The sequence below is a fragment of the Pelodiscus sinensis genome, chromosome 4, assembly GCF_052426305.1.
Source record: "Pelodiscus sinensis isolate ZL-2025 chromosome 4, ASM5242630v1, whole genome shotgun sequence".
Lineage (NCBI taxonomy): Eukaryota > Metazoa > Chordata > Testudines > Trionychidae > Pelodiscus > Pelodiscus sinensis.
Window position 1 is genome coordinate 131303892 of NC_143055.1, and position 25673 is coordinate 131329564.

Genomic DNA, 25673 nt, shown 5'->3' on the forward strand with positions numbered 1-25673 from the left:
GCAAGAGGGACAGAGATTAGCGTGATGTGGTGAGCACAAGTATTTTGTAAAGGAGGAGGGGGGGGGTGTGAGTGCCCTCTTTAATTAGTTTGGGTTTTCTTTGAAAAATAGATGCAGGGTGTCCCGCTATACATCCGTTCCACACTAAAGTCAAAGCTTGTAGGAACTGATCCATTTTAAGTCTTCCCATTCCCTTAAGTCACACACAAAAAAAACCCAAACGATTTGCACTAATGGAAGTCAGCCAAGGGGGGGGGGGAGAATTCTGTAAGTCCACGTTTTTTTTGAGCGTATCTTGGACTTATAGCGAGGACGGCCTGTATTCTGCAGTCATTTTTTCCCTACATATATTTAGCTTAGACACGTACCGACACCTTACACAGTCCTACAACTATTTCCTTTTCAAATAGCCGTTTTCATATCATGGAAGTTTTCTGCCTCTCCAGGAGCAACAATTCATAGCGATAAAATTCAGAGCTAGTTGTCTGGAAATGACATTTTCCTAGCCTGGCTCTCTATTTAAGAGGGAGAACATGCCAGGAATTATAAAAGAAAAAAATCTTATTGTATGTCAGACTTGTGCTCTCTCGGTACCTTAACTTATAGCTGTCAGATGTGACCAGAAGAGGAAAGGGGTTTCCTTGTTCGTTTCAGTGACGCACGGAATTTTAATTTTCTTGAGAAATTTGAAAATTAACTGCTTGAGTGATTTTGCTAATGTAAATGAAGAGCTGATCACATAGGCCCGAGTAGGAATAACCAAGATCCAGTTGATTTTCCAGGCAAGCTTGACCAAAAATTCAGTAGCAAGATCTATGTGTTCGGAAGTGGTTCAAAGCAGGCTCTGACCTAGCTTCAGATAAATTTAAAAAACAAGGGAGTTTTATTAAAGAACATTGTGAAATGGCTAATCCAGACAGTGTAGCTTTCCTGCCCCGAGTACTGGGTATTACATTTGATTTATTTTACACTGCTTCTGGCTGTTGATTTTTTCATTCTGCGTTAGATCTTAGCGCTACAGATGGTTATGGAAGTAGTCGAGGGAAAGCTGGAGATTTTGGTAGTTAGGCAGTACCCAGAGAGACCTTTATGGCACACGGGGGAGGTGTAAGAGACACTTTGCGGTTGTGGACTCAGCATGTTACTGGGATGTTAAAATACTTCACAGTGAAATAGGAAACCATGTGGACATTGGAATTTGCAGCATAGAATCATAGGCCTGTAGGGGACCCGAAGAGTCTTGCCCCCATCGTTCACTTTCAAAGCTGATGGCTCCCTGGATGGTGAATGGGGTGGATCACACCTCTGGGAACTGATTTCAGGCTGTCTGCTGACTCAGGCAAAGCCACCTATCTTGATTTAGAATCATAGAACCATAGAGCTGGAAGAGACCTCAGGAGGTCATCAAGTCCAGCCCCCTGCCCAAGGCAGGACCAACCTAACTAAATCAACCCGGCCTGGGCTTTGTCAAGCCGAGACTTAAACACCTCTAAGGATGGAGACTCCACCCCCTCCCTAGGTAACCCATCCCAGTGCTTCCCCACCCTCCTAGGGAAATAGTTTTTCCTAATATCCAACCTGGACCTCTCCCGCCACAACTTGAGCCCATTGCTCCTTGTTCTGCCATCTGTCACTACTGAGAACAGCCTCTCTCCATCCTCTTTGGAACCCCCCTTCAGGAAGCTGAATGCTGCTCTCAAATCCCCCCTCACTCTTCTCTTCTGCAAACTAAACAGACCCAACTCCCTCAGCCTCTCCTCGTAGGTCATATGCTCCAGCCCCCTCATCATTTTGGTTGCCTTCCACTGGACCCTCTCCAATGCGTCCACATTTGCTCTCTTTGAAGGATTCCTTTGCACTCAGAAGGGCAAAAACCTGGGGCCATATTGCTGTGTGCGGCTGAGCTTTGCTTGGAACACAGCGGCAGGCAGGCAGCTGCTGCGGGTGGGGGCAGACGGCTGTGCTGTTTTGATGTTCCCCTGCACCGAGAGCTCACAGAGCTACTCGTGATGCTGCTCTCGGCAGCTGAGGAGACTGTGGGAGAACTTGGAGGGAATCCTGAGATGTGGTCAGCTCCGCCTCCCCACAACACGGCACTGTAGGCTACGTACCCACAATGCACTGCTCTCATGGATGATGGTGCTCACAGTGTGGGCATGATCTGTCGACAGAGGAAGCAAGCATGAACGCCCTCTGGCGATGTTTGTTTTGTCGACTTCTGGGTGTCGACTAAACTTGATAGTGACGACATAGCTGTGATATAAGCCAAAGATAGGCTATGGACAGTCACTGCTCCGTCACTAGCTGAACTTGAACGAGCAACCTACAGGTGAAAGGTGCTCTGTTAGCCCAGTCCCAGGCCCCGGTGTCTTGCCGTTGCATGAATTTCTGTGTATAGAAAAGTTCTTTAATGAATGCATGGCCAGTGATTCACTTGGCTAATCTACAAAGGACCCGCTAATGTCAGCCCTGGAACCACAGACCAGGGTCAAAGAGTAAACAGGATTTATTGCTGCCCAGCCCTTGATAATGCAAAAATCTGCCAGGAGGCTTCCCCGATCTGGCTCTGTGCGCACAGATGTAGCGGCACATGCTGGCTAGGAAGTTTTTAACCTAGTATTAAATGATTTCAAAATATTTATATTGCCAAGTACGACTATTTATTCTCATGATTCCTCATGGCATGTGAATAATCAAATACCATGGGTTGTAATTTTTCATCCCTTCTGAACGACACCAATTATTACTCTTACATTTTTTGCTCTGATAAAACTCTTTTCCCCCCCCCCCCCCTCATGACAAATGACCAGCCTTTCTCCGGGCCAGATTTAACAAGAGAGGAAAACGTTCATAAAGCACAACTGAGTGAACCGAGCCGGGTGCCAAGATCCACATTCTGGTGCGCGCCCACGGTTCAGCGGAGGCATGTGAACAGCACTCCATTCTTAAAGCGCGTCGCTGGGAGACTGTGTGAACTGAGTCAGTGGAGGACTTTGTAGCCGGGGGGAGTTGGCTGAATTCTGCGCCTTCCCTCCTCCCCCGAACTTGAACCTTGCCCTGTGTGCAGCAAGCCATGGAGTTCAGTGTGTCACCTCTTTCTCACTGCTCTGACAATGCTTAATCTGCAGGGCCGAGCTGTACGTCACATGAGTCCGTCTCTCTTTTCTTCTGCCTCGCCTATCCCGTTTAATTGCTGAGCCACTGTGGCACAAGAAATAAGCAGGCTTTGTTTGAATAGTTGTTGCTGAACAAGTCCCCTTCAGTATTTCATTCTGAACGCCTCTCAAGTGACTTCAGAATTTAGCTATTTACCCTATACCAGTTTTACTACTGTTTGGCAGCTAGTACAGGAGGAAATGCCAGTGTTTCTTCAAACTACCATCGAATATCAACCTCTTCCTTCAAAACACTGTTGAATGATTCCGATTAAATCTCTTTCACCGTAGATTTGCTATAACTAACTGGCAATGCACACTGGATTTGGGTCTAATTCTTTTGTCCACCTCTGGGTTTCAAGGCCAGCTATATTGTAGGACTTCTTAAGGTTTTATAAACATCACAAGTGTTTGTAACAACAGGGAGTTAATAAACCACATAAGATATGTCCACACTGCAAAATAAAAACACCACAGTGGGCTCTTGGGGAATAAACGAGGGCTGTCAAGTGATTCAAAACATGAATTGCAATTTTAAAAATGAATTGCAATTAATCACGCTGTTAAACAATAATAGCATAACATTTATTTTAAATATTTTTGGATTTTTTTTTTTTTTACATTTTCAAATATTCACTTGAATTACAACATAGTGTACGGAGCTCACTTCCTATTTTTTATTACAAATATTTGCACTGTCAAAAACAAAAACTGTCATTTTCAGTTCACCTCATAAAGTGGGTCTGGCCCACGATAGCTCATCATCTCATAAATCATCTTGTTAGTCTTTAAAGTGCTACATAGTCCTGTATTTTGTAACAGTACTGTAGTGAGAGCTCTTTATCATAAAAGTTGAACTTGCAAATGTTGAATTTTGTACAAACCGGTAACTGCATTCAAAACTAGAACAATGTAAAACTTTAGTGCATACAAGTCCACTCAGTCTTCCTTGCTCACAATACCACCTGATAATGAGAGCAGGTGTTTGCATGGCACTGTTGTAGCTGGTGTTGCAAGAGATTTACTTACCACATGTGCTAAAGATTCATCTGTCATCCACTGTTCCTGAGGAACATGTTTCCATGCTGATGATGGGCTCTGCTCAATAATAGAGTGCAGCCTGATGCGTGGTCACTTTCATCTGAGTTAGGGATATAATAATGTGACCGTTTAAACGGTTAACTAATGAGCATGAACTTATTGGTTACCATAACTGTTCTACGCTGGCTCCCGTTCCCGGGAAGTTGGCTGCCATCCCATGCTGCTGACCCTGTTTTAGAGCCTGCAAGTCGAGGCAGCAACCAGCTCACTGCAAGCAGGGCCAGGAGCTGGCTTAAAAGCCAGTTTTCAGGGTGCACTGGCTCCCAGGGAGCCAGCTGCCACCATGCACTGCATGCGCTGCGGTATAAAACTTATACTACAGAATCTGCAGCGTAGCCAGCTCCCTGGAAGTGGGGCCGACTGCTGGGAGCTGGCTTCTGGTGCGTGCTTGCTGCCAGACCCACTCCCCTGGAGCCGGCTGCACTGTGGGCTCCTCCGTATAAGCTTTCTATTGCAGAGCCTGCTGCTTGTAACTGCAAAGATTTTTAAAAGTTACAGTTACCTAATTAACTGCTTTTTAACATCTCTAATCAGCAGGATGGTGATTTTGTTGGGTTTTTTTAATTCATGTTCAGTAACTTCCACATCAGGATGTTGCTCTTTTAAGACTTCGAAAAGTATGCTCTACGCCTCCTCCCGCTCCAATTTTGGATGGCACTTCAGATTCTTAAACTTGGGTTGAGTGCGGTAACTGGTTTTAGAGATTTCACACTGTCGTCTTTGGCTTGTGTCAAAAAAATGCAGCGAAAGTGATATTTAAACTAACTTGCTAGATCATCATCTGCTACTTCTGTCACATGAAATATATGGCAGAGTGCGGGTAAAACGGAACAGGAGATGTACGATACCTTCCCCCCGAGGAGCTGAGTCACAGATTTAATTTACACTTTTTTTTAATCAGCATCATTAGCATGGAAGCATGTCCTTTGGAATGGTGGCAGAGGCATGAAAGATTTACAAATGTTTAGCATATTTGGCAGTAAAATACCTTGCAATGCCAGCTACAAAACTGCCACGTAAACACCTGTTCTCACTTTCCGGTGACATTGTAAATAAGAGGCGGGTTGCAGTATCTCCCGTCAGTTTAAAGAAAGTTGTTTGACTTCCCCCTCTTGGTATTCACACCTCCCCATCAGCTGCTGGGAGTGAGCCACTTCCACCCTGATTGAATTGATCTCCTGAACACTAGTCCTATACTTGATAAATAACTTCCTTCTTTTGATACAGTAGCACACATATATCCCTGCCTCCGCAATTTCTACTCTCATGTGCCTGATGGAGTGTGTTTATCCACAAAAGTTTATGCCCAAACAAATCTGTTAGCCTTTAAAGTGCCACAGGACTCCTCGTTGTTTTTTTGCAGATACAAGAAACATGGCTTCCCCTCAAAGATTTGTGTGTCTTTGCGAAGGGCAGAACACAAAGTAGGACTGAATGGACTTGTAGGCACTAAAGTTTCACATTGTTTTGTTTTTGAGCGCAATTATATAACAAACAAAATTACATTTGTAATTTGGACTTTCACAACAAAGAAATTACCCAACTGTTTTGTATGAGGCGAACTGAGAAATGCTATTTATCATGTTTACAGTGCATATATCTGTAATAAAAAAAATCACAGTATGCAGTGAGTGCTGTACACTTCGCGTTCTGTGTTGTAATTAAATCAATATTGAAAATGTGTAGAAAAACATCCAAAACTATGTAATACATTTGAATTGATAGTCTATTGTTTCCCAGGGTGATTAATTTTTTTAATCGTGATTAAAAAAGTATCTGCACGATAACTCACGATAAACTGCAGACCAGTTTCTATATAAATAGTATGTTGCTGGCGTGTTTGCAATTACATTGTAAAACACATCTAACGTTGTAGAAGTCTATCTGTGGAGCCGTACCGCACACTGGAGAGCAAAACACATGCTAAATGAATCTGCTACAGTACTCTCCCTTGCAGTGTCATGTGCTGGATCAAGGGGTCAGTTAATCGAGTAGTTGACTAACTTCATGAATTCTTAGCGGTTAGTCAACTATTCTATAGTCCCCGGGGCCAAGGCCAGCAGCCAGTCACAGGCCTGGCCCTAGGGCGAGGCGAGCAAGGCAAATTACTTGGGCCCTGCGCTTTTGGGGGCCCGCGTTGCTGAGTATTCAACATCCACCGGCCAGGTCCGGAGCCCCACCCCCCAGTGACCTGCCTTGGGCCCCGCAAACCCTTCGGCCGGGCCTGGCCAGTATGCTCCGTCCCCACTCCCAAGAAGCCCCTTGCCACCCTGTGTTGCTGCCTCTGTATCCGAGGCAGCAGCATGAGGTGCCAGGCAGGAGCTGGTCCGTGAGGGGAGCCAGTTTAAAAAATAGCTCCCCTCGCAGATCGGCTGCCTGCTGCCATGCCCTGCTGCCCCTGAGAGAGAAGCAGCAGCGGGGGGGGGGGGAGGCAGCACCGTGGAGCCAGGGGGAACCTTTGCATGGCAGGTGCTCTAATAGAATATGTCCATCACATTCACATATAGCTACGTCCTAGCTAGTCCTGCTTCCGAAAAGGAGAGCTTCCACTCAAACTACCTAGGCTTCCCTGCCTGCAATCGCTGCATGGCTTTGATGGTTTTTTCACTGCAACTTGTCTGGCCTTGTGGCCCAGTTCTCTTGTTGCAGCATCCGAGCATCTCTCCCCGAGAGTGACTCCTCTCCTGCTGCAAATAAAGGCGCTCTCACCGACTGAGTTCCAAAAGAGGGACCCGAGGCAACCCGTAGGGACTGGTGGAGCATGTGCGATGATGCCTACCGCTTTGGGGTCATTGCTCTGCATCTGTGGTGAATTATTTAATAAGACCCCTGAGCTCCCATTGCTGGATCGGGGATGGAAATCAGGCCCCTCACTGTGACTTGTGCCCTTGAAGATCTCCCCTGGTGTTTTCCATGCTAATACGGGACAGCGGGGAGCCCCAGTTGCTAAAGCCGTTGACTGTCGTGTCGTCCGGACAGTCACCTGAACAGAGCCCTTTGCACTGACCAGCCAGCCTTTTTTCTGTTCCTCTCCCTGCAGGCTCCACCCAGGACAGGTCTCTGGATGCGCCTGAGCAGCCGCCCCCTCTGCCACAGAAGAAAACGGTAAGCCGGGCACTCTCGTCGCCCGATGGCTTTTTCTGGGGCCAAGCCTCTCCGGGCAGAACAGCGAATCCCTCCAGCCCCAGACTGAACCTCAGTCACTCCGAAAGCAACGTCTGCGTCCGCAGAGACTCCCCGTTCAGCTGCTCCTCTCACGTGGGCGGCAGCCACCCCGCCGCCTCCTCCGAATCGCTGGAAAAGGCCTGCAAAGGGAACGGCCCGTGGGGTCCAGCGTCCAACCAGAGTGGCCGCGCCCGCCTCCCGAACCGAGCCGGGCAGGCGTTTCCATCCTCTCCGCTCCTTGCGTCTGGCCCGGTCCCTTCCGTCTCCAGCCTGCAGCTCCACACTCTGCTGCACAATATCGACAGCAAGGAGGGGGTGTACGCCAAATTAGGGGGGCTCTATGCCGAATCCCTGCGCCGCCTCGTGGCCAAATGCGAAGACTGTTTTATGCGGGGTCAGAAAACCGAGCTGCGTTTCCACGAGAAGAACTGGTCGCTCTTTAAGCTGACGTGCAACAAACCCTGCTGTGTCTCGGGCGATGCTGTCTATTACTGCGCCACCTGCGCCAAGGACCCTGCCAGCACCTATGCCGTGAAGGTACGGTTGTTTTGTTTGCGTTGGCTGTTCGGCTCTTGTCTCTGCAGTCAAGCAGGAACATACCCTCTGGGCACGTGGGCTACATAAACTGGCCCAGCTCCACCGAAGTCCACTTCTGGGAGATCATTCCAGGCCTGGTTAGCATGCGAAGCACAATTCTATAAAGCCAATAGCTTTACCCTCCCGATAGTAATCCTTCAAATATGCAGGGTTCGTTGCTTTATTCATTGCTGCACAGCTATGGCATCAGCCTCATAGGTGTTCATTAATAATACTTGGCACCTACGTCGTCTTTACAATAGCACCTCTGTGAGAGAGGTGATATTTTATATGTGGGGAAACTGAGGCAGTCCACGACCACAGAGGAAGTAGCAGAGCTAGATTGGAATGCGGGAGGCCCTAAATTCTCTTCATGTCATCCTCTAAAGCAGTGTTTCTTAAACCGTGTTCCATGGAACACTGGTGTTCCCTGAACAACTCGCAGGTGTGCCATGACCTCTTCTTTGTTTCTATTACTACTTTTTGTGTGTGAGACACAATGGTTTTTGTCTGCTTTTCCCGGTGCTTGACGGAAGCTCACTCGGGATACGTGGCATCCCCGGTGTATTTTTTTATTACTATTTTGCTCGACAAATATTTTCCCTGGCAGGTTTTTTTTTTCCTTTCTTTTTACTCGACAAATTTTTACAGCCATCTGGCAACCCTAAGTGTTCCACATAAAAAAAAAAATATTGCTTGGTGTTCCCTAGTCTAAAAAGTTTAAGAAACACTGCTCTAAAGCATGTTGTCTGTTTGGAATAAGCCTGCTTCTGCATGTGTGCTAAGACTGGGCATTAGAGTGTGTGGTTAAACCTTGGTAAACTGCTGTTTCAGGGTAAGGTGTCATGTTTTATGAATTCTTGGTTTTGTCTGGATCCAAGTTAGCCAGGGTGCGGGTACGTAAATGGGTGTCGCATTGAAGCAGCCCCCTCATAAATCGTCAACACTGTTGTTGTCTCCCTTGCTAAGTTTAAATCGGAGAAATCATTCGTCATGTGGTTGCCACGAAGGCCAGTCACACGTTGGTTGATAGGGGCTTACAACGAAATAGCGGCAGTGCTTGGTCTTCGTCACAGCCTGTTTTTTCTTGATTGCATAATGAGGAGGGTCGCTTTTCACTCCGTACTGGACCTGTCTGCCTCGAACATACACAAGCTGATTAAAAGTAGCATGAAAGACAGGCTGTTTCCTCTCTAGTTGAAAGCATCTGGCCGAGACACCTTTGAGTGCCCATGTTACCTCAGCAGTCTGTCTTTCGACCTTATGATACAGTGTTCCCTGTAAGCTGAGTGCTTGGGCAGCCATCCAGGACAGATTCAAATGCTGCCCAACTGATTAACAGAGCGCCCACAGACGGCAGCATGTGTTTCTACTGGTGGTGCACGTCCGACATGGCTTGGTGCACATAAGAATATTAATTCCACGCTTGGATGGAAAAAATTAGAGGGAACATTGTTTATGAACCCCAGGAATTGGTAGAGGTATCTTAGAAAGTTAACACACTTAGCAAGTGGCCAATCGCTTTTCACTCAAGTCTAGTGTCCCTGTTTGAGAGCTGGCTTTTAGACTAGAAAGTGTGGCTTTCTGAACCCTGCACAGGCCCAGAGTGGTGTGGCCCCTAATCCCAAAGTGCTCCGGCGTTGGGTGGGCTGACTTTTCCCCTTGCATAATCTTGGTATTAGGCCCCCTGCTGTACAGTCCTGCTAGCCTGCAGACAGAGAGCGCAAGTCCAGAGGTCAGCCCAAGCCAAAAAAAAGCTACAGATAGGTCAGACTGGAAATAGCTCCAAGCATGTCTTAGTTGAAAAGTGGCCAAAGTAGGTTTGCAGTTCACATTCCAAACAAACCGGACATCCGTCATCGAATTTAACAGGAGGGTTTTAAGTAGGCAGAATACAGTGACAGACTGACGCCTCGATCAGTGCCAGCTGTGGAGACGTGCAGGTTTCACAGAGCCGTGCACAAGTCCGAGTTGGCTGTACCTTTCCCCCAAAGGAAAGTCAGTGCACTGAATTGGAATGACCCGTCTCATGGCGCCGCACACAGCGGACTCCCCCTGGCCTGACTTACTCAGAAGAATTTAGGCCTTTCTGTTGTCTGTACCAATCTGACCTGATTCTGAAGTCCCCTGAGGGAATGGAGTGTTGTAAAGGACAGAACCCTTGTTTTTTACATAATAGGACTTTACTTATGTCCCGCATAGGGCAGTATTTCTCAACCTTTTTTTATAAAGTACCCCCTTTAAAAAAAAAAAAAAGTACCCCCAGTACCTACAGTTTTCAGACACACACATTTTTTTTTCTACCATTGCAACACATTTATTTAAACAACTTAATTGTATCTGGGCGGGTGGTGAAATTTTGGGTGTAAAAAGGACAAAAATAAAACACTGTAAAACTTAAAACAAAAATTCAGTTTTCTCCAGATTTCCGTTGTGTTGACGTACCCCCAGACGTCTCTCGAGTACCCCTAAGGGTACTGGTACCACTGGTTGAGAAACACCGCCATAGGGAACCTGTGTTTATTCTGGAATCCTGGCAGATGGTAGTAATGGAGCTAGAACACGCTGAGGTAGCTTTGCTGGCCACTAGTGCCAAGTGGATTTCTGCCGTTTTCCAGAGTCCTTTCATTGTCGTTGTTAGACTGATGGAGGGACTGTAATTGGGAGGCTTAGCAGCTGCTGGATTTCTTTCCCTGCCTATTGTACCATTGCCCAGGGTTTCAAACGGGAAAGAGATTACAGGCCTGCCGTTAAAATTAGACCCAGAGAAACAAGACAACTTGACAGGTTTAGCTGAGCCAAGTGTCTGCTGAGGCGTTGGAGCCAACACTTTGTGCTGAGCTATTGGCATTGGCTATAGCAAGCACACACATGTGAACATGCTCCTCTGGGGTCAGACCGACTGCAGGGAAATCAAGCCAAAATATGCTCCCGGCCTTGGCTTATTCCTTCAGTCAAGCCCACGGTGCTAAGCCAGAGACCGGATCTGAGCCCCATCTCTCCTTGCCATGCTCACTGTGTTTCAAACGGACCTGGCCTACCGTTCTGTCCTGGCGCCGGAGAAACCGGACAGACGCCACACTGAGGCTTGATTTTGCTGCCTCCGTTCGCTTCCTGAGGTGAGCAGGGCTGTGTACCCCTCTAGCAGGAGTAGGGGTACAGGATTGGATCCTGACTTTGTGTTTCCATGCAGAATGTTCCCCATGGATTGCAACTGGCTACATCAAAGAAGTTGTCGTTTAATTACTGAGCATGCATGCAGGCACTTGCACTAAAAAAGGCCCATATAATTTGTATGCTGCTTATAATAAATAACAACCAGTACATAACATGGGACTAGCAAAAGGCATACTTACACCTACACTAGCAAACTGATGGGCGATAAAACTGAAAGCCCTTTCCCTCCTTCATAGCTCTTTGCTAAGGTTCTGTAGGGGCTGGAGTGTTTAATCTGTAATCTATCCCTGGGCCAGTTTCCTTGAAACCATCCTTTAACAGCATACATCTGCACGAGCAGCAGACCCTTTTTACTAAGAAAAAGAAATAAATGTATGTTAATAGCTCTCCCCGCAGTATGTAGCCACTAGAATGAATGCCCAGCAGAATTTTAGTTTTTAAAACGTTTCCCCGGGAGCACACAAATGTGTCTGCCCTGGAAGTCCTGCCGATTTATTTTTGCACTCACTTTCGCTTAGATGACCCAACGGATATCGTGTCCCGGGCTTGTGTGCACTTTAGGAGAGGGAGAAATTTGCTCCGGGGTTTGAAACCTCCTGTGCTGAGTTCTAACCCAGAGCAAATTCATGTGGCTGAGGTACAAATAAATCTCTGCATTAAAAAGGCTTGCAATGGACATGCTAAGAGGCCTGTCATTGTTGCAGAGCTAATGGATGTTGCTACGATAAATCCATTTTTCTGCAGTTATTCATGCTGTCACAATGGGAAAAGTTTAAAACACAAGGAAAAGTTGAGTGTAGATTTAGGTGAACTTTGACTTGGATGGTGGGACGGGAAGCTACATAATGCCCTCCCTTTTCATTTTATGTGGGTTCTTTTGTTTGCCCCTTGGCCAATCCTTTCTAGTCCTCCATTGATGTTTCTTGTCTCGGTATAGTACTCATTTTTCTTTTTGTCATGGCTATTGTGAGGCAGGGCCATTCACGTGAGCTGCCTTTTGTACTAATAGCTGCTTTAGATTTTCCATCAGGCCAATACTTGAGACTTTTGCTGGCTTTTTCTGGCCCCAGTTTCAGGGCTTTGCTAGTATGTGCCAGGCGGACCTGAACCAAAGTGGAGGGAGAAGGAACAGTGAAAATAGTTTGAGTTTCTGGGAGAGAGCTGTGTTCTAAATGTAGCCTTGGATGGTATAATCCCAGTTTGCTCACTGAGGACCAGATGTTCTCTGGCCTCGTATTCCTCTGTGGTCTTTAGACAGGACGCTCTGGTCCTGTCTTCACTACAAAATCAGTTATGTCTGAGGACCTAGGTTCAACGTAGTCAAAGCCCTGTCTCTGTTGCAGGACAGAACGGTGTGGTAACCATGCCTGAGAAGTGTGGTCGTATCCAGGGCCGCATTATCACTTTTGTGGGCCCTAGGCACATTTGCTTTCGTGGGCCCTCTCCTCCATAAAAAAAAATATTAAAAATGATTTTTGATATAACTTTAAATACTTCAACATTTTATTTTTTTGTCTGTTTTAGGCAAAAATTTAATAGATTTTCGTGGGCCCTAAAAGTTTCATTTTTTTCTGATGTGAGAAAAAAATTTAAACATTTTCTTAGACCCTAAAAGTTCTTTTTTTTTTCTTCTGATTTTAAAGGAAATTAAAACATTTTTGTGGGCCCCTAGTAGTATTGTGGGCTCTACTGTGCTTAATGGATAAGTCGGCTCTGGTCATGTCCATCGTCCTTTTAGCCTTTATTTCTTCATCTGTAAAATGGGGATTATGCCATTTATTTCCATACCTCCTGGAGCATTGTGAGCATTAGTTGACATCTGTAGAGCACTAGGTGTTCATGGTCGGTCTAGTGGACAATAGAACAAATAGTTTGTAGACTTGTATTTTAAGCTGGGTATTTTGTGTGTCATTTTCCTTGTGATTTCCCGGGGAAACCGTCGTATTCCGTCAGCTGTGGAATATCAGGGAGCATTTCCCAGCTCCTGTTTCTGCCCCTCTGACCAGCAGAGCCAACTGGAGGTAGATCCAGCTGCTGGCCAGAAGGAGGAGGGGCAGGGATAGATGGGCGAATCCTCTGAGCTGAAAACACACCCTGAGCAGTAACAACGGGCTGTTGCCAGTGTTCATGTTGTACATATAGCCCCAGGACTTCCCTGTCCTAAATGAGACGGTACCACTCGAGAGATCTTGGAGTTATCGCTGATGGCTTTCAGAAAACATTCGTCTAATCTGTAGTGGCAGTCAAAAAAGGTAACGGTGTTAAGAGCCATTAGGAAAGGGATAGATAATAAGAAAATAAATATAATGCTGCTCTATAAATCCATAGTACGCTGACCCCTTGAGTACTAAATGTAGTTCTGGTCACCCTATCTCAAAAAAGACCCCTTGTACATGAAAAAAGTGAGGCAAAGAGCAACACAAATAGTTAGCGGCATGGGACAGCTTCTGTATAAAGAGATTAAGAAGACTGAAACTGTTAAACTGGGAAAAGAGACTATTAAGTGAGGATATGAGAGAGGTCTGTGTAATCATGACTGGTGTGGAGAATGTGAATAAGGAAATGTTACGTGAAGGGTAAATAACACAAGAAACGGGGGGGGGGGAGGGTCTCCTGATGAAATTAACAGGCAGCAGGCTTAAATCAAACAAAAGGAAGTACTGCGTCACACAACGGAGAATGAATCTGTGAAACGCCTTGCCTGGGGATGTTGTAAAGGCCAAAACAGACTAAACTTCTCTAGTCCGGCACTCGGGTCTGGCAACATCCGTGGTCCGGCATGATTTTAGTGAGCTGGATATCCATTTATCATGGGTGTGGCCAAGTTTCCTGGTATCCCAGAAAGTTTGATGACAGCCACTAGTCCTGGCGCTCAGTGTTCTGTGCTGTTCGTTAGTTCTAATTTACCCCTAAATGTCTTCTAAGAGCCCAGCAAGCAGTGGAAGTGCTAGTAACGCTGCTAGACAATATTGACTTTCCATGGTCTGGCAAATTCTCTGGTTCAGCACAGGTGAGGTCCCAAGGGTGCTGGACTAGAGAGGTTCAACCTGTATATTCAAAAAAGAATTAGATACATTCATGGAGGATAGGCTGATAGCTAAGTAGATCGGGGTTGCAACCCCTCTGAGTATCTGTATACCTCCGCCAGCCCAGTGCTGGGCAATGGGAACAGGGATGGGCCATGTGATGATTGCCCTGTTTTGTTCATCTCTTCTGGGGCATCTGGCATTGGTCATGATTGGAAGTTGGGATTCTGGCCTGCCCCGTATGGCCGTTCTTGTTAGGCCCTGAAGATCAATGCCCTGCTAAGCCAGAGGCACCCCTGAGCACATTTTGCCAAGCAGTCAGAGTCTGAGTGAGGGACCCCCCTAACCCACCTTGTGATCTCTTGTCTCTTGACAGATTTGCAAAACTCCAGAATCCAAAGTGTCTGCTTCCTACCACAGCCCCTCTGTGCCGGTTCACTTCAACATCCAGCAGGACTGTGGGCACTTCGTGGCGTCGGTGCCCTCCAGCATGTTGCTGTCGGCTGACGTAGCCAACAGCACTCCTCCCTCGGACGGCCCCGGCCTCTCCCGCTCCTCCAGCGAACAGGATTGCGTTGTCGTCATCACGCGGGAAGTGCCGCAGCAGACCGCGGCCGACTTCGTGAGGGAGACTGCCGCGTACCATCAGAGCAAGCCCGAGCTGTACGAGCGGCGGGTGACCTTCCTGCTCCTCCAGCTCTGCCACGGCCTGGAGCATCTGAAAGACCACAGCATCATCCACCGGGACCTGTGTCTGGAGAACTTGCTGCTCGTTCACTGCAAACCTCTCGCCGGCGGCGGGAAAGCCAAAGAGGAAAAGCACTTGCCCAGGCTCATTGTGAGCAACTTTTTGAAAGCCAAGCAAAAGCCGGGCACCGGGGACTCCAAACTGAAAAAGAACCAGGCCCGGCTGGCCCCGGAGATCGTCTCTGCCTCTCAGTACAAAAAGTTTGATGAATTTCAAACGGGCATCCTCATCTACGAACTTCTCCACCGGCCCAACCCGTTCGAGGTGAGGCCCCATCTCAGGGAACAGGACTACAGCCGAGACGACCTCCCCCCACTCCCCTCCCTCTCCATTTACTCCCGCGGGCTCCAGCAGCTCGCACACTTGTTGTTGGAAGCCGATCCGATCAAACGCGTCTGCATCACGGAGGCCAAGCGGATGCTGCAGTGTCTGCTCTGGGGTCCCCGGAAAGATTTAACGGACCAGCCTCGGAACCATGAAGAAGTGCTCTGTAGTGCTCTCCAGAACTGGATCGACATGAAACGGGCCCTGCTGATGATGAAGTTTGCAGAGAGGGCGGTGGACACGGAGCGGAGCGTTGAATTGGAGGATTGGCTTTGCTGTCAGTATTTAGCTTCTGCGGACCCTGCTTCCCTCCTCAATACACTGAAGCTCCTTCAGCTTCTCTGATCTCAAAAGCATCGCCATCCGAAGCAGCAGCAATAAGGAACGTGAGAGATTTCCACGGTTGACATTCACTCATGAACAATGGTACAAATCACTTTCGTGCTTATAGCATGTGACTGACTAAGAACCCAGCAGGTGATCTTTCTCTCCCCACCAAAAAAAATCTGTAAATTTCAGGTGGATTACATTGCCTTGAATGCTGTACACTGCAAACAAACAAAAGCGGGTGCCTGCTATTTTTGGTATGGTAACTCTGTGGGCAAATAAAAACTTGTGCACGCGTATGTTTCTTACAGAGCGGAATGAGTTTGTGTTGAATTTCGTGGCAGACACGGAGCCATGTTGGCACCAGATTTTTCCCCCCATAACAGATGGAACATCTAAGGCAATTTGCTTCTTAGATGATCTCGAGATTTGCAACGTGGTTCTCAGGCCCATGCGACAAAAATCGCAGCAATGCAAAATGCCAGCAGAAATGAGCCAGACATGCTGTTTTCAGGCTTTGCCAATGCTATTGGGAGCAGGTAGGACACCCCTCTTCCCCAGCAGGGGCTGGGACTAGAGACACTGCAGATTTTAAAGGCATTGTTTCCGGAGCAGCAGACGTAACGGTCCAGACGTGAGTACCTGTAGGAACAGTTCTTTTTGGCACACGTTCAATCCCCATTTCTGTAACCAGCTTACAGCAGTCACAGGTTTTCATACATAAGCTAACCTTTGCCTACCCCAGGGAAGGAGGGGCGAGCCCACAATTTCCTGGCGTTGTGACCACCAGTTCCGGTGGCCAGTGATGAGGGAGCCCAGGTGGGAGCTAGGCACTGAGGTCTACTGCTGTTTAAAAAAGTCTGGTGCAGCCACCCCCGGGGACCTGACTGCACATTCTGAAGGGTTACCAAATTCTCAGGCCAGCTCAGCTCCATCTGATGCCAAACCAAGCGAAGGCAGCGTGCAACTTTTTAACCCTCTTTGAGAGAGTAAAGGACATCCTGCAACCAGCCACGCTGCGAATTAACTCCCAGGCTGCAAGGGGGCTCTTACTTAGCCATGTCTACACTAAAAGGGGAGGTCGAATCAAGATATGCAAAATCGACGTACCTTGTTTCAAGTTTCAGAAGCCGACAGGAGCAAACTCTTCCATTGGCTTCCCTTACTCCTCTCAGGAGAACCAGACGCTGACCAGAGCGCCCTCTGAGTTCAATTTAGCGAGTCTTAACTAGACCCGATAAATCAAGCTCCGGAAGATCGATTGCAGCAGCGTTGATCTTCCGTTTAGTGAAGACATGGCCTTAGCACCAATAGCCCTTTAAATATGACTTCCTGTGGCTTGGGAAAGTCCTGTTACTTTCTTGTGACTCTGTTTTCACTGGACTGAGCTTAAAAGTGGTTTGAGTGGGCCCAAGTGAAATGTCCCAGAAGTGTCCAGCCTGGACTAGAGGTCCGAATGCACCTGCTGCTGACTCTGCTCTAGTTGATCAGGCACCCTGGGCAAGGCAGAGAATCTGACCAAGAACCAGACTGGTGAGAACAAGACCAAAGGCCTCCCTGCAGCCCAGTTCCGGCTGGGGGGAGACCGTGCAAAATGCCCTCTCTGTTAACCTAGGGCACTGTGTTCGCTGGCAGAGGTGGCTTCGACTCCCAGGAAATCAGGCACCTCTGCCCCCTCTCCAAAGCCACATGGTTGTGAATTGTCCCAAAGGGCAGCTGGTTGCCCCTGCCTGGCTGTCCGTGGCGGTGCGCTAAGAGCCCCACGGGGGTCTGACGGAGAGCTCTGCGAGAGAAGGGAGGAGACGCTGTGGTTCGTTTCGCTGCTTCACCCCGCTTTGAGGAAGATGGACAAAGCTGCTTGGGGCCTGTCACTGGGGTCTAGGCCCGTGGGTGTCAAACTTTCTTTTTCCTTCATGACCTAGGTGCAGAAAATCATTGATACCTGCGACACAACATAATTTGACTAGAGTGTGGGCCCCGGGGCGGGGCTGAGAGCTTTGGGGTGCAAGAGGGGGCTCTGACATGGGGGGGGGCAGGAGGGGCTGACCTTGAGCAACTCCTTGTCAGCGGTGCAGCAGGGGGGTTAAGGCAGCTTCCTAGCACACAGACCAGGCTCCATCTCAGAAGCAGCCGGCAGTAGGTACCCAGCCTGTGGGAGTGTGGAGCTAGTGCTCAGGACCGGGGCAGTGCGCAGCACCAGGAGTGCTCCACCCCACACACACCTAGGAGCTAGGGCCGGCCCCTGCTGGCATGCTGCACAGTCTGCAGGGCCAGGACAGGCAGGGAGCTGCCTTCACACACCCACTGCAGCACTGAGCCCCAGTGACCGACATCCTACCACCCCGTCCTGCAGGACTGGGGAAACTTTTTTGGGTCAGGGGCCAATCACCCACAGAAAAATCAGCCAGGGGCCGCACACAAGCAAAACCAAAAGCGAACCCGCTGACGTGGCCCCCGACTGAGGAGACACCTTCCCCACGTTCCCCTGACACGCCAGAGCCGATGCTGGAGGGAGCCAAATTCAGGGAAGCTGGGGGCCGCATCCGGCTCCTGGCCTTAGGTTCCCCATCCCTGCAGCACTGAGTCGCAAATTGAAAACCACGAGTCCAGGAGGAGACAGGACGCAGGATCTCACCGCTGTGATTCCTGCATAAGCCCCTTGGGTCTGGCTGAGCTAGAAGAGCTGGGTCGATCTGAAAAGCATTTGATCTCTAAAAAGCCTTAAATCGCCATGGAGACACAGGGCGCTCGCGGGGTAACACAAATCCCCTCTCGCTGGGAGTGCGGGGCGCCCTTCTCACAAGCGCTGCACGTTGTCCTCTGGGCGGCTCGGCTGTGTGCCAGCACAGCAGTGAATGAACGCCACCAAGAACCGGTCACGGCCACACAAATAAACGCGCTTGGCCCGCACAAGGACATGACTCAGCACATCCTGCCCATTGGAATAGTCCTCGTAAACCAGACCGGCAGAAGGAAATGCCCAGAATCTATCGGTCCAATCTGCCCAGAGAGGAAGGTGGGGAACAATGGAATTCCTTCGCAGCAGGCGGAACGCCACATCTGCTCCATTCAGCAAAGCTGGCCTGGATGTCCTCCCTCTCTTCCAGGCAGCTTGGACCGGGGAGGCCGACAGGAGCTGCTGGCTCTGCAGCATTTTGGAAAATCAGCTCACCATCTCAGCAGCCTTCATTTTAGGCTCCTATTTTTGAAAAGCTTGGCCCTTATTTTGAGGATTAAGAATGGTGCTGGAGCCACGTTTATAATTCAAAAGAGCGCTGGATTTTTTTTTTACAAGACCCTCGTGCTTAAAAAGGGTCAATAATCCCAATTTTCCTATCGTCATTGCTGTTCCTATCAAACAATGTTCCTGTCGTAACAAATGAATGTTCCCGACAGGATATTAAACCTGCTTCAGGGCTTAACTAGATCTGCTGTTGGAGACCAGGAAGCGACCTGCTATATAGCGTTCTTACTTACACCTTCTGCTGTAGCACCCGGGGCCAGTGGTGTCAGATGGACAACGTTATGTAATGTCCTGAACACGCTGTAAGGAATGAAGTTAATCTCTATTGAATTAGGGTCAACACCCGGGACGTTCGTGGTATGACAAATGCCAATATTTAGTTGCCCTGAACTGTGACACCAGCCACTGTCAGAGGTGGATGAAGTGGGTTAACTGCCACAGAAGAGGGCAGTTTTAAAGAGGCCCTCACCCTTCATCTGCTGGGCCTGAGAACTTGTCCTGTCTTGTGGCCAGACGAAGGAACGGAAGTGGTCTTATTCTCGCCTCCCCCCCACATGGTTCACGCTTGGCAGCCCGGGCCTTGCACGGGGTTTAGTGGATAGCTGGAGCAAAAGGCCTGGCCCACAGCGAGGAAGGGGAAGGGAGTCGCTGAACATTGCCCTCTGGAAGACCCCGGTGTTTGGCATAAATAGCACAGGGCGCAAAGCTCCTCGGGTCTCTCCCTAGCGGTGTGGAGGCCACCATTCGGCAGGTTCTGATGTGCTGTCTTGGTTTGGCCTTTTTGGTGACTTGTGTGCACCTTTTTCTAGAAACCCTTCTAGCTTTGGGTCTCTTGGAGTTCACAGTCCTCTCCTTATCTCTCTGTTTATGCCCCTAGGCCGTCTTTGCACTCCAAGACCATATCTGCACTCGCAGCTTCTTGCGCCAGTAATATGCAAATGAGGCTAAGCGTGGAATATCGCCGAGCCTCATTTGCATACCTAATGAGCCGCCGTTTTTGCAGAAGAGGCTCTTGCACCAGAAGGAGCTGTCTACACTGCCCCTTCTCGCGCAAGGAAAACCCCTTTGTGTAGACATAGCCCAAGAGGTGTAGGGTAGGCTGGGTTTACTGCATATTAGCTAGCCCGGGTCACTCATTTAGTAAATAAGCCCTTTTTGCCAAGGCTAGGGGCACCCCTGTGGTACCCCCTGTCTGAGCCCAGCCTTGGGAGCTAACCAGCACCTTCTGAAAGGCTGCTCAGACAAGCTGTGCTGTAGCACCTGCGAGGCTGCTCTGGACTGAAGGGTGTGAGGTCACCTCACACTGTAACCGTACCACACGCGCCATTGTACACTGAAAGAGAGTTTGCCTCAACGGCCTAGACTTAATCAGTGGGATCCCAAGGCCTCCTGTCACCCCCTTCCCTGCCATCTTTCCCCTCCGGCTTTGCTCTCTCTCTGCACTGGCGAAAGCACCTAGGCCCCAAGCTGTGGAGGGTGCGTTGGTCGGCCCTGACGGCTCCCTGGCTGTGTGCCCACCCGCAGCGTGGAGGCCGCAGGCTGTGGCTGGGCCGATGCTCAGCCGCAGAGCAAATGTTGTGCAATAGTTCAGGGCAAGGGGTGGCTGAGGCTCGCTGTTTGCTGAGCGCGGGGCAGGCCTGGGCAGTGAGGTAGGCTGAGCGCGCCATAGGTGTGTGCTCACCAAGTTTTCCACTAGGGAACAACCCCAGGGCGGCTGGTTGCTGGGAACGGAGCCCCGTGGGGAATATTTGGCTGCGATACAAAAGCTAGAATTGCGTCTCGTAAGCTCCTGGCCCGGCTCCCTCCTGAGCGTGCAGCCGGGCTGTGCAGGCCCTGGCGAGGGGAAGGCAGGCAGTGTGCTGCCCAGACCCACGCCCAGGAAGCAGGGACAGGCCCCGAGGAGCCTCTCGCGTGGGAGAAGCGAGGTTTGAGGAAACACCGAGAGCCTCCACCACAGCTCCTCCCCGGAGGCACTTCCTGAGGGGCCCGGGCCAGGCAATGCCACACAGCTTGGGGGCAGGGGCTGTCCCTGGCGCTGTGCCGTGCCTAGCACAACGGGCCCCCACCTGATTGACAAACAGTAACGCTGCCCCGCCTGCCGACAGGAGGGCCCCGTGCTCCGTCACGCGCAGCATCCGTCAGCCGCTGCACAGCCACACGGGCGCAGGAGTCTTAAAGTGCCGCCTGAGGGGGCGCAGGCTGCGTGCCCTTTAGGCGTGAGGTGTGGGGAAACCCCCTTCCTGCCAAGCCCACCCCCCAGCACGCCTGGGCCCCCTCCTCCCAGACCCTGTGGGCCTCGCATGGGACTGACGGCAAGCGCCCGGCCCGCTCCCTAGGAGCACGGACAGCGCTGGCGGCGATGTTCCCTTTCCTCGGAGGGAGCGTCGATATGGGGGAAGTGCAGGGACCCACAGGCTGTCAGGGTGGCTGCAGCGAGCCCCCTTTTAATCCTCTCTTTTCCTACAACATCCACTTGTCTGCACAAAGGCCTTTCGCTCTACAGGGGCCACCGTCTCGCTCAGCTCGGTGTCTGGGCTGAGGTGGGGTGAGGGGGTGCTGTGCAAGCAGACCCCCTATGCTGCCTCAGCGTGGCCTGGGGCGATCGAGCCCAGCGCAGGTTGTCGAGCGTCACCGGCTCTCGGTCTCCAGCAAGGGCGCAGGCTGCTGGCAGCAGGTGGATGTTCAGACCCGCCTGGGACCGATCTGAGGCACAGGCCTGGCGCGCCCCGGGAACAGGAAGAGGAACGGCTTCACAGAGCTGCGGGCAGGCGCCGTCGAAACGTTCGGGCAGAAGAGCCACGCGCCGGCTCGGGGCAGGGCGCGGGGTGGCGCTTTCTGCACCCCACTGCTCTGTTCCTGGGGTAGCTGCCTCTCTCTGGTCTCACAACCCAGCCTGCAGGGTGTGGCTGATCACCGGAAGGGGGGCGGCCTGTTCGGGTGAATCGGGTGCGTCTGCTGGCTGGGCTGTTGGAGCCGTTCCTCTCACACCAGGCCCTCTCCTGTGGTTACGGTCGTCCCACAAGCTACCAGGAGCCGGGCATGGGTGGCCTGGCCGAGGACTTAGTGTTGGCCACAGGGCCGGTTACCAGGGGCCGGGTCAGGCTGGAGTGCCAGGAGCTCAGCAGCAAGACCCAAATGGGAGGGCAGGAACCAGGCCACATTACCAAGAGGCAGGAGGCCAGGAGCAGGCAAACACCAACCCAGGGGTCTGTGGCAGGGTGGGCTTGTCCTGCCCAGCCCCACGCAGGGCTATTGCTCACCCCCTGGACTGGTTCTGCCCAGCCCCACGCAGGGCTATTGCTCACCCCCTGGACTGGTCCTGCCCGGCCCCACGCAGGGCTATTGCTCACCCCCTGGACTGGTCCTGCCCGGCCCCACGCAGGGCTATTGCTCACCCCCTGGACTGGTCCTGCCCGGCCCCACACAGGGCTATTGCTCACCCCCTGGACTGGTCCTGCCCGGCCCCACGCAGGGCTATTGCTCACCCCTTAGACTGGTCCTGCCCGGCCCCACACAGGGCTCTTGCTCACCCCCTGGACTGGTCCTGCCCGGCCCCACACAGGGCTATTGCTCACCCCCTGGACTGGTCCTGCCCGGCCCCACACAGGGCTATTGCTCACCCCCTGGACTGGTCCTGCCCGGCCCCACACAGGGCTATTGCTCACCCCCTGGACTGGTCCTGCCCGGCCCCACACAGGGCTATTGCTCACCCCCTGGACTGGTCCTGCCCGGCCCCACACAGGGCTATTGCTCACCCCCTGGACTGGTCCTGCCCGGCCCCACACAGGGCTATTGCTCACCCCCTGGACTGGTCCTGCCCGGCCCCACACAGGGCTATTGCTCACCCCCTGGACTGGTCCTGCCCGGCCCCACACAGAGCTATTGCTCACCCCCTGGACTGGTCCTGCCCGGCCCCACACAGAGCTATTGCTCACCCCTTAGACTGGTCCTGCCCGGCCCCACACAGGGCTCTTGCTCACCCCCTGGACTGGTCCTGCCCGGCCCCACGCAGGGCTATTGCTCACCCCCTGGACTGGTCCTGCCTGGCCCCACACAGGGCTATTGCTCACCCCCTGGACTGGTCCTGCCCGGCCCCACGCAGGGCTATTGCTCACCCCCTGGACTGGTCCTGCCCGGCCCCACACAGAGCTATTGCTCACCCCCTGGACTGGTCCTGCCTGGCCCCACACAGGGCTATTGCTCACCCCCTGGACTGGTCCTGCCCGGCCCCACACAGGGCTATTGCTCACCCCCTGGACTGGTCCTGCCCGGCCCCACGCAGGGCTATTGCTCACCCCCTGGACTGGTCCTGCCCGGCCCCACGCAGGGCTATTGCTCACCCCCTGGACTGGTCCTGCCCGGCCCCACACAGGGCTATTGCTCACCCCCTGGACTGGTCCTGCCCGGCCCCACGCAGGGCTATTGCTCACCCCCTGGACTGGTCCTGCCCGGCCCCACGCAGGGCTATTGCTCACCCGTCCCCCAGACTGGTCCTGTCCTGCCCCGTGTAGGCTGGTGCAGGCAGCCAGTCCCAGAACTGGTCATGCCAGCCCAGGGTGGAGGGCAGTCAAACAGCAGGGAGCCAGGGCAGGGAGCTCCGGTGTCCTGGGCTGGCTGTCAGAGAGGGAGTGGAAGAGAGCTGTGCATTCGCCCTGACTCCGGGCCATGCGCAGGGGGTGGCTGCCCCATGTTGCGTACATGGGGCCTGTCTACTTGGACTCAGAGGTCCCTTGCACAGTGCTCTGCAGACAGCTCCATGCTGCCATCTGCTGGGCTTCCCTCTGTCTCCTCCCCCCCCCCCCTCCCCCCCCCCCCCCCCCCCCCCCGTGCAGCTGCTCTGTGCCTTTAGCTCTCTGGCTCCTTTCCAAAGGAGCGCACACTTTGCTGTGCCAGGGTTGGCAGCGGGGGCGGAGGGGAGAGCACACCCAGTGTTGTCTTCATTGGATCCTTTCATGCGCTGGGGCTGGGGCTGAGATTAACTTAAATAAAGCTCAAGAAAAGGAGGTAGGTTCTGAAGTTAAAATAGGAAAAGCGCAAGTTAAAAATCACTTAGCCAAGTTAGATGCCTCTGAGTCACCAGGGCCTGGTGAAATGCATCCTAAAAGCTCAAGGAGGTGATTGAGGAGGTGTCTGAGCCATTAGCTGTCATCTTTGAAAAGTCACGGAAGACAGGAGAGATTCCAGGAGACCAGAAAAGGGCAAATCTAGGGCCCAGCTATGCAAAGGGAAATAAGAACAACCCAGAACACTACAAACCAGTCAGCTTAACTTCTGTGCCAGGAAAGATAATGGAGCAAATAATTAAGGAATCCACCTGCAAACATCTGGAAGATAATAAGATGATAGGTAACAGCACGGATTTGTCGAGAACCAATCATGCCATACCGACCTGATCGCTTTGTTTGATAGGATAACAAGCCTTGTGGATAAGGGGGAAGTGGTAGACATGATGGCTGCGTCTAGACTGGTATGATTTTGCGGAAATACTTTTAACGGAAAAGTTTTTCCGTTAAAAGTATTTCCGCAAAAGCGTGTCTAGATTGGCACGGATGCTTTTGTGCAAAAAATGCTTTTGTGCGAAAGCATCCGTGGCCAGTCTAGACGTGATTTTGCGCAAGAAAGCCCCGCTCGCCATTTTAGCCATCGGGGCTTTTTTGCGCAAAACAGTTCAGTATTCTTGCGCAAGAGGGCTTTTTCCCAAGCGGGAGTGTGAAAGTATTTGTGCAAGAAGCACGGATTTTGTACATTACCAAGTCAGTGCTCTTGTGCAAATTCAAGCAACCAGTGTAGACAGCTGGCAAGTTCTTGTGCAAAAGCAGCCGCTTTTGCACAAAATCTTGCCAGTCTAGATGCACCCCACATACCTAGACTTTAGAAAGCATTTGATACAGTCTCACATGATCTTAGCAATAAACTAGAGAAATACAATGAAGATGGGGCTACTGTAAAGTGGGTATATAACTGGATGGATTGCAGTTCTCAGAGAGTAGTAATTAACCGTTCATAGTCACACTGGAAGGGCATAACAAGTGGGGTTCCGCAGGGGTCTGTTTTGGGACCGGTTCTGTTCAATATCTTTATCAAGGATTTAGATGATGGTGTAGAGAGCACGCTTATTGGCTACGTCTACACTGGCATGATTTTCCGAAAATGCTTTTAACGGAAAAGTTTTCCGTTAAAAGCATTTTCGGAAAAGCACATCTAGATTGGCAGGACACTTTTCTGCAAAAGCACTTTTCCGCAAAAAAGCCCTGGTTGCCATTTTCGCGATCGGGGCTTTTTTGCGGAAAACAGTACTGCGCTGTCTACACTGGCCCTTTTGCGCAAAAGTCTTTCGGAAAAAGACTTTTGCCCGAACGGGAGCAGCATAGTATTTCCGCAAAAGCACTGATGATTTTACGTGAGATTGTCAGTGCTTTTCCGGAAATTCAAGCGGCCAGTGTAGACAGCTGGCAAGTTTTTCCGCAAAATCAAACTTGCCAGTCTAGACACAGCCAGCAAGTTTGCAGATGAGACTAAGCTGGGAGAGGTTGCAAGGGCTTTGGAGGACAGGGCCATCGTTCAAAATAATCTGAACAAACCGGAGAAATGGTCTGAGCTGAATAGGATGAAGTTCCATAAAGAGAAATGCAAAGTACAGGCGGAACCTCCTAAATCCGGGACTGTCTGGGCTGGGGTTCTGTGATCCCGCACCATCTGTGGTCTGGCAGGGCCATGGATGGTGCTGGATCGCGGAGCCCCAGCGCCCGGGAGTGCAAGCCAGCCGGGAGTCTCTTAAAAGAAACATTCCGGCTAACTCAGCGTTATTTGCTGGATGCAGAGGAACCACA

The 25673-nt window shown here is 50.9% G+C and overlaps 1 protein-coding gene across 2 annotated transcripts in view; it reads left to right on the forward strand.

Moving 5' to 3' along the window:
- The window catches only part of PRAG1 (PEAK1 related, kinase-activating pseudokinase 1), a 42731-nt gene extending 26822 nt beyond the window's left edge, over positions 1 to 15909 (forward strand). For both annotated transcript variants that reach the window (XM_075929344.2, XM_075929343.2), the window contains 2 exons: positions 7297 to 7958; positions 14577 to 15909. In XM_075929344.2, the coding sequence (XP_075785459.2) occupies positions 7297 to 7958; positions 14577 to 15617 (1703 nt within the window). In that variant the 3' untranslated portion in view covers positions 15618 to 15909. The remainder of the gene's footprint in view (positions 1 to 7296; positions 7959 to 14576) is intronic.
- The last annotated feature ends 9764 nt before the right edge of the window (positions 15910 to 25673 follow it).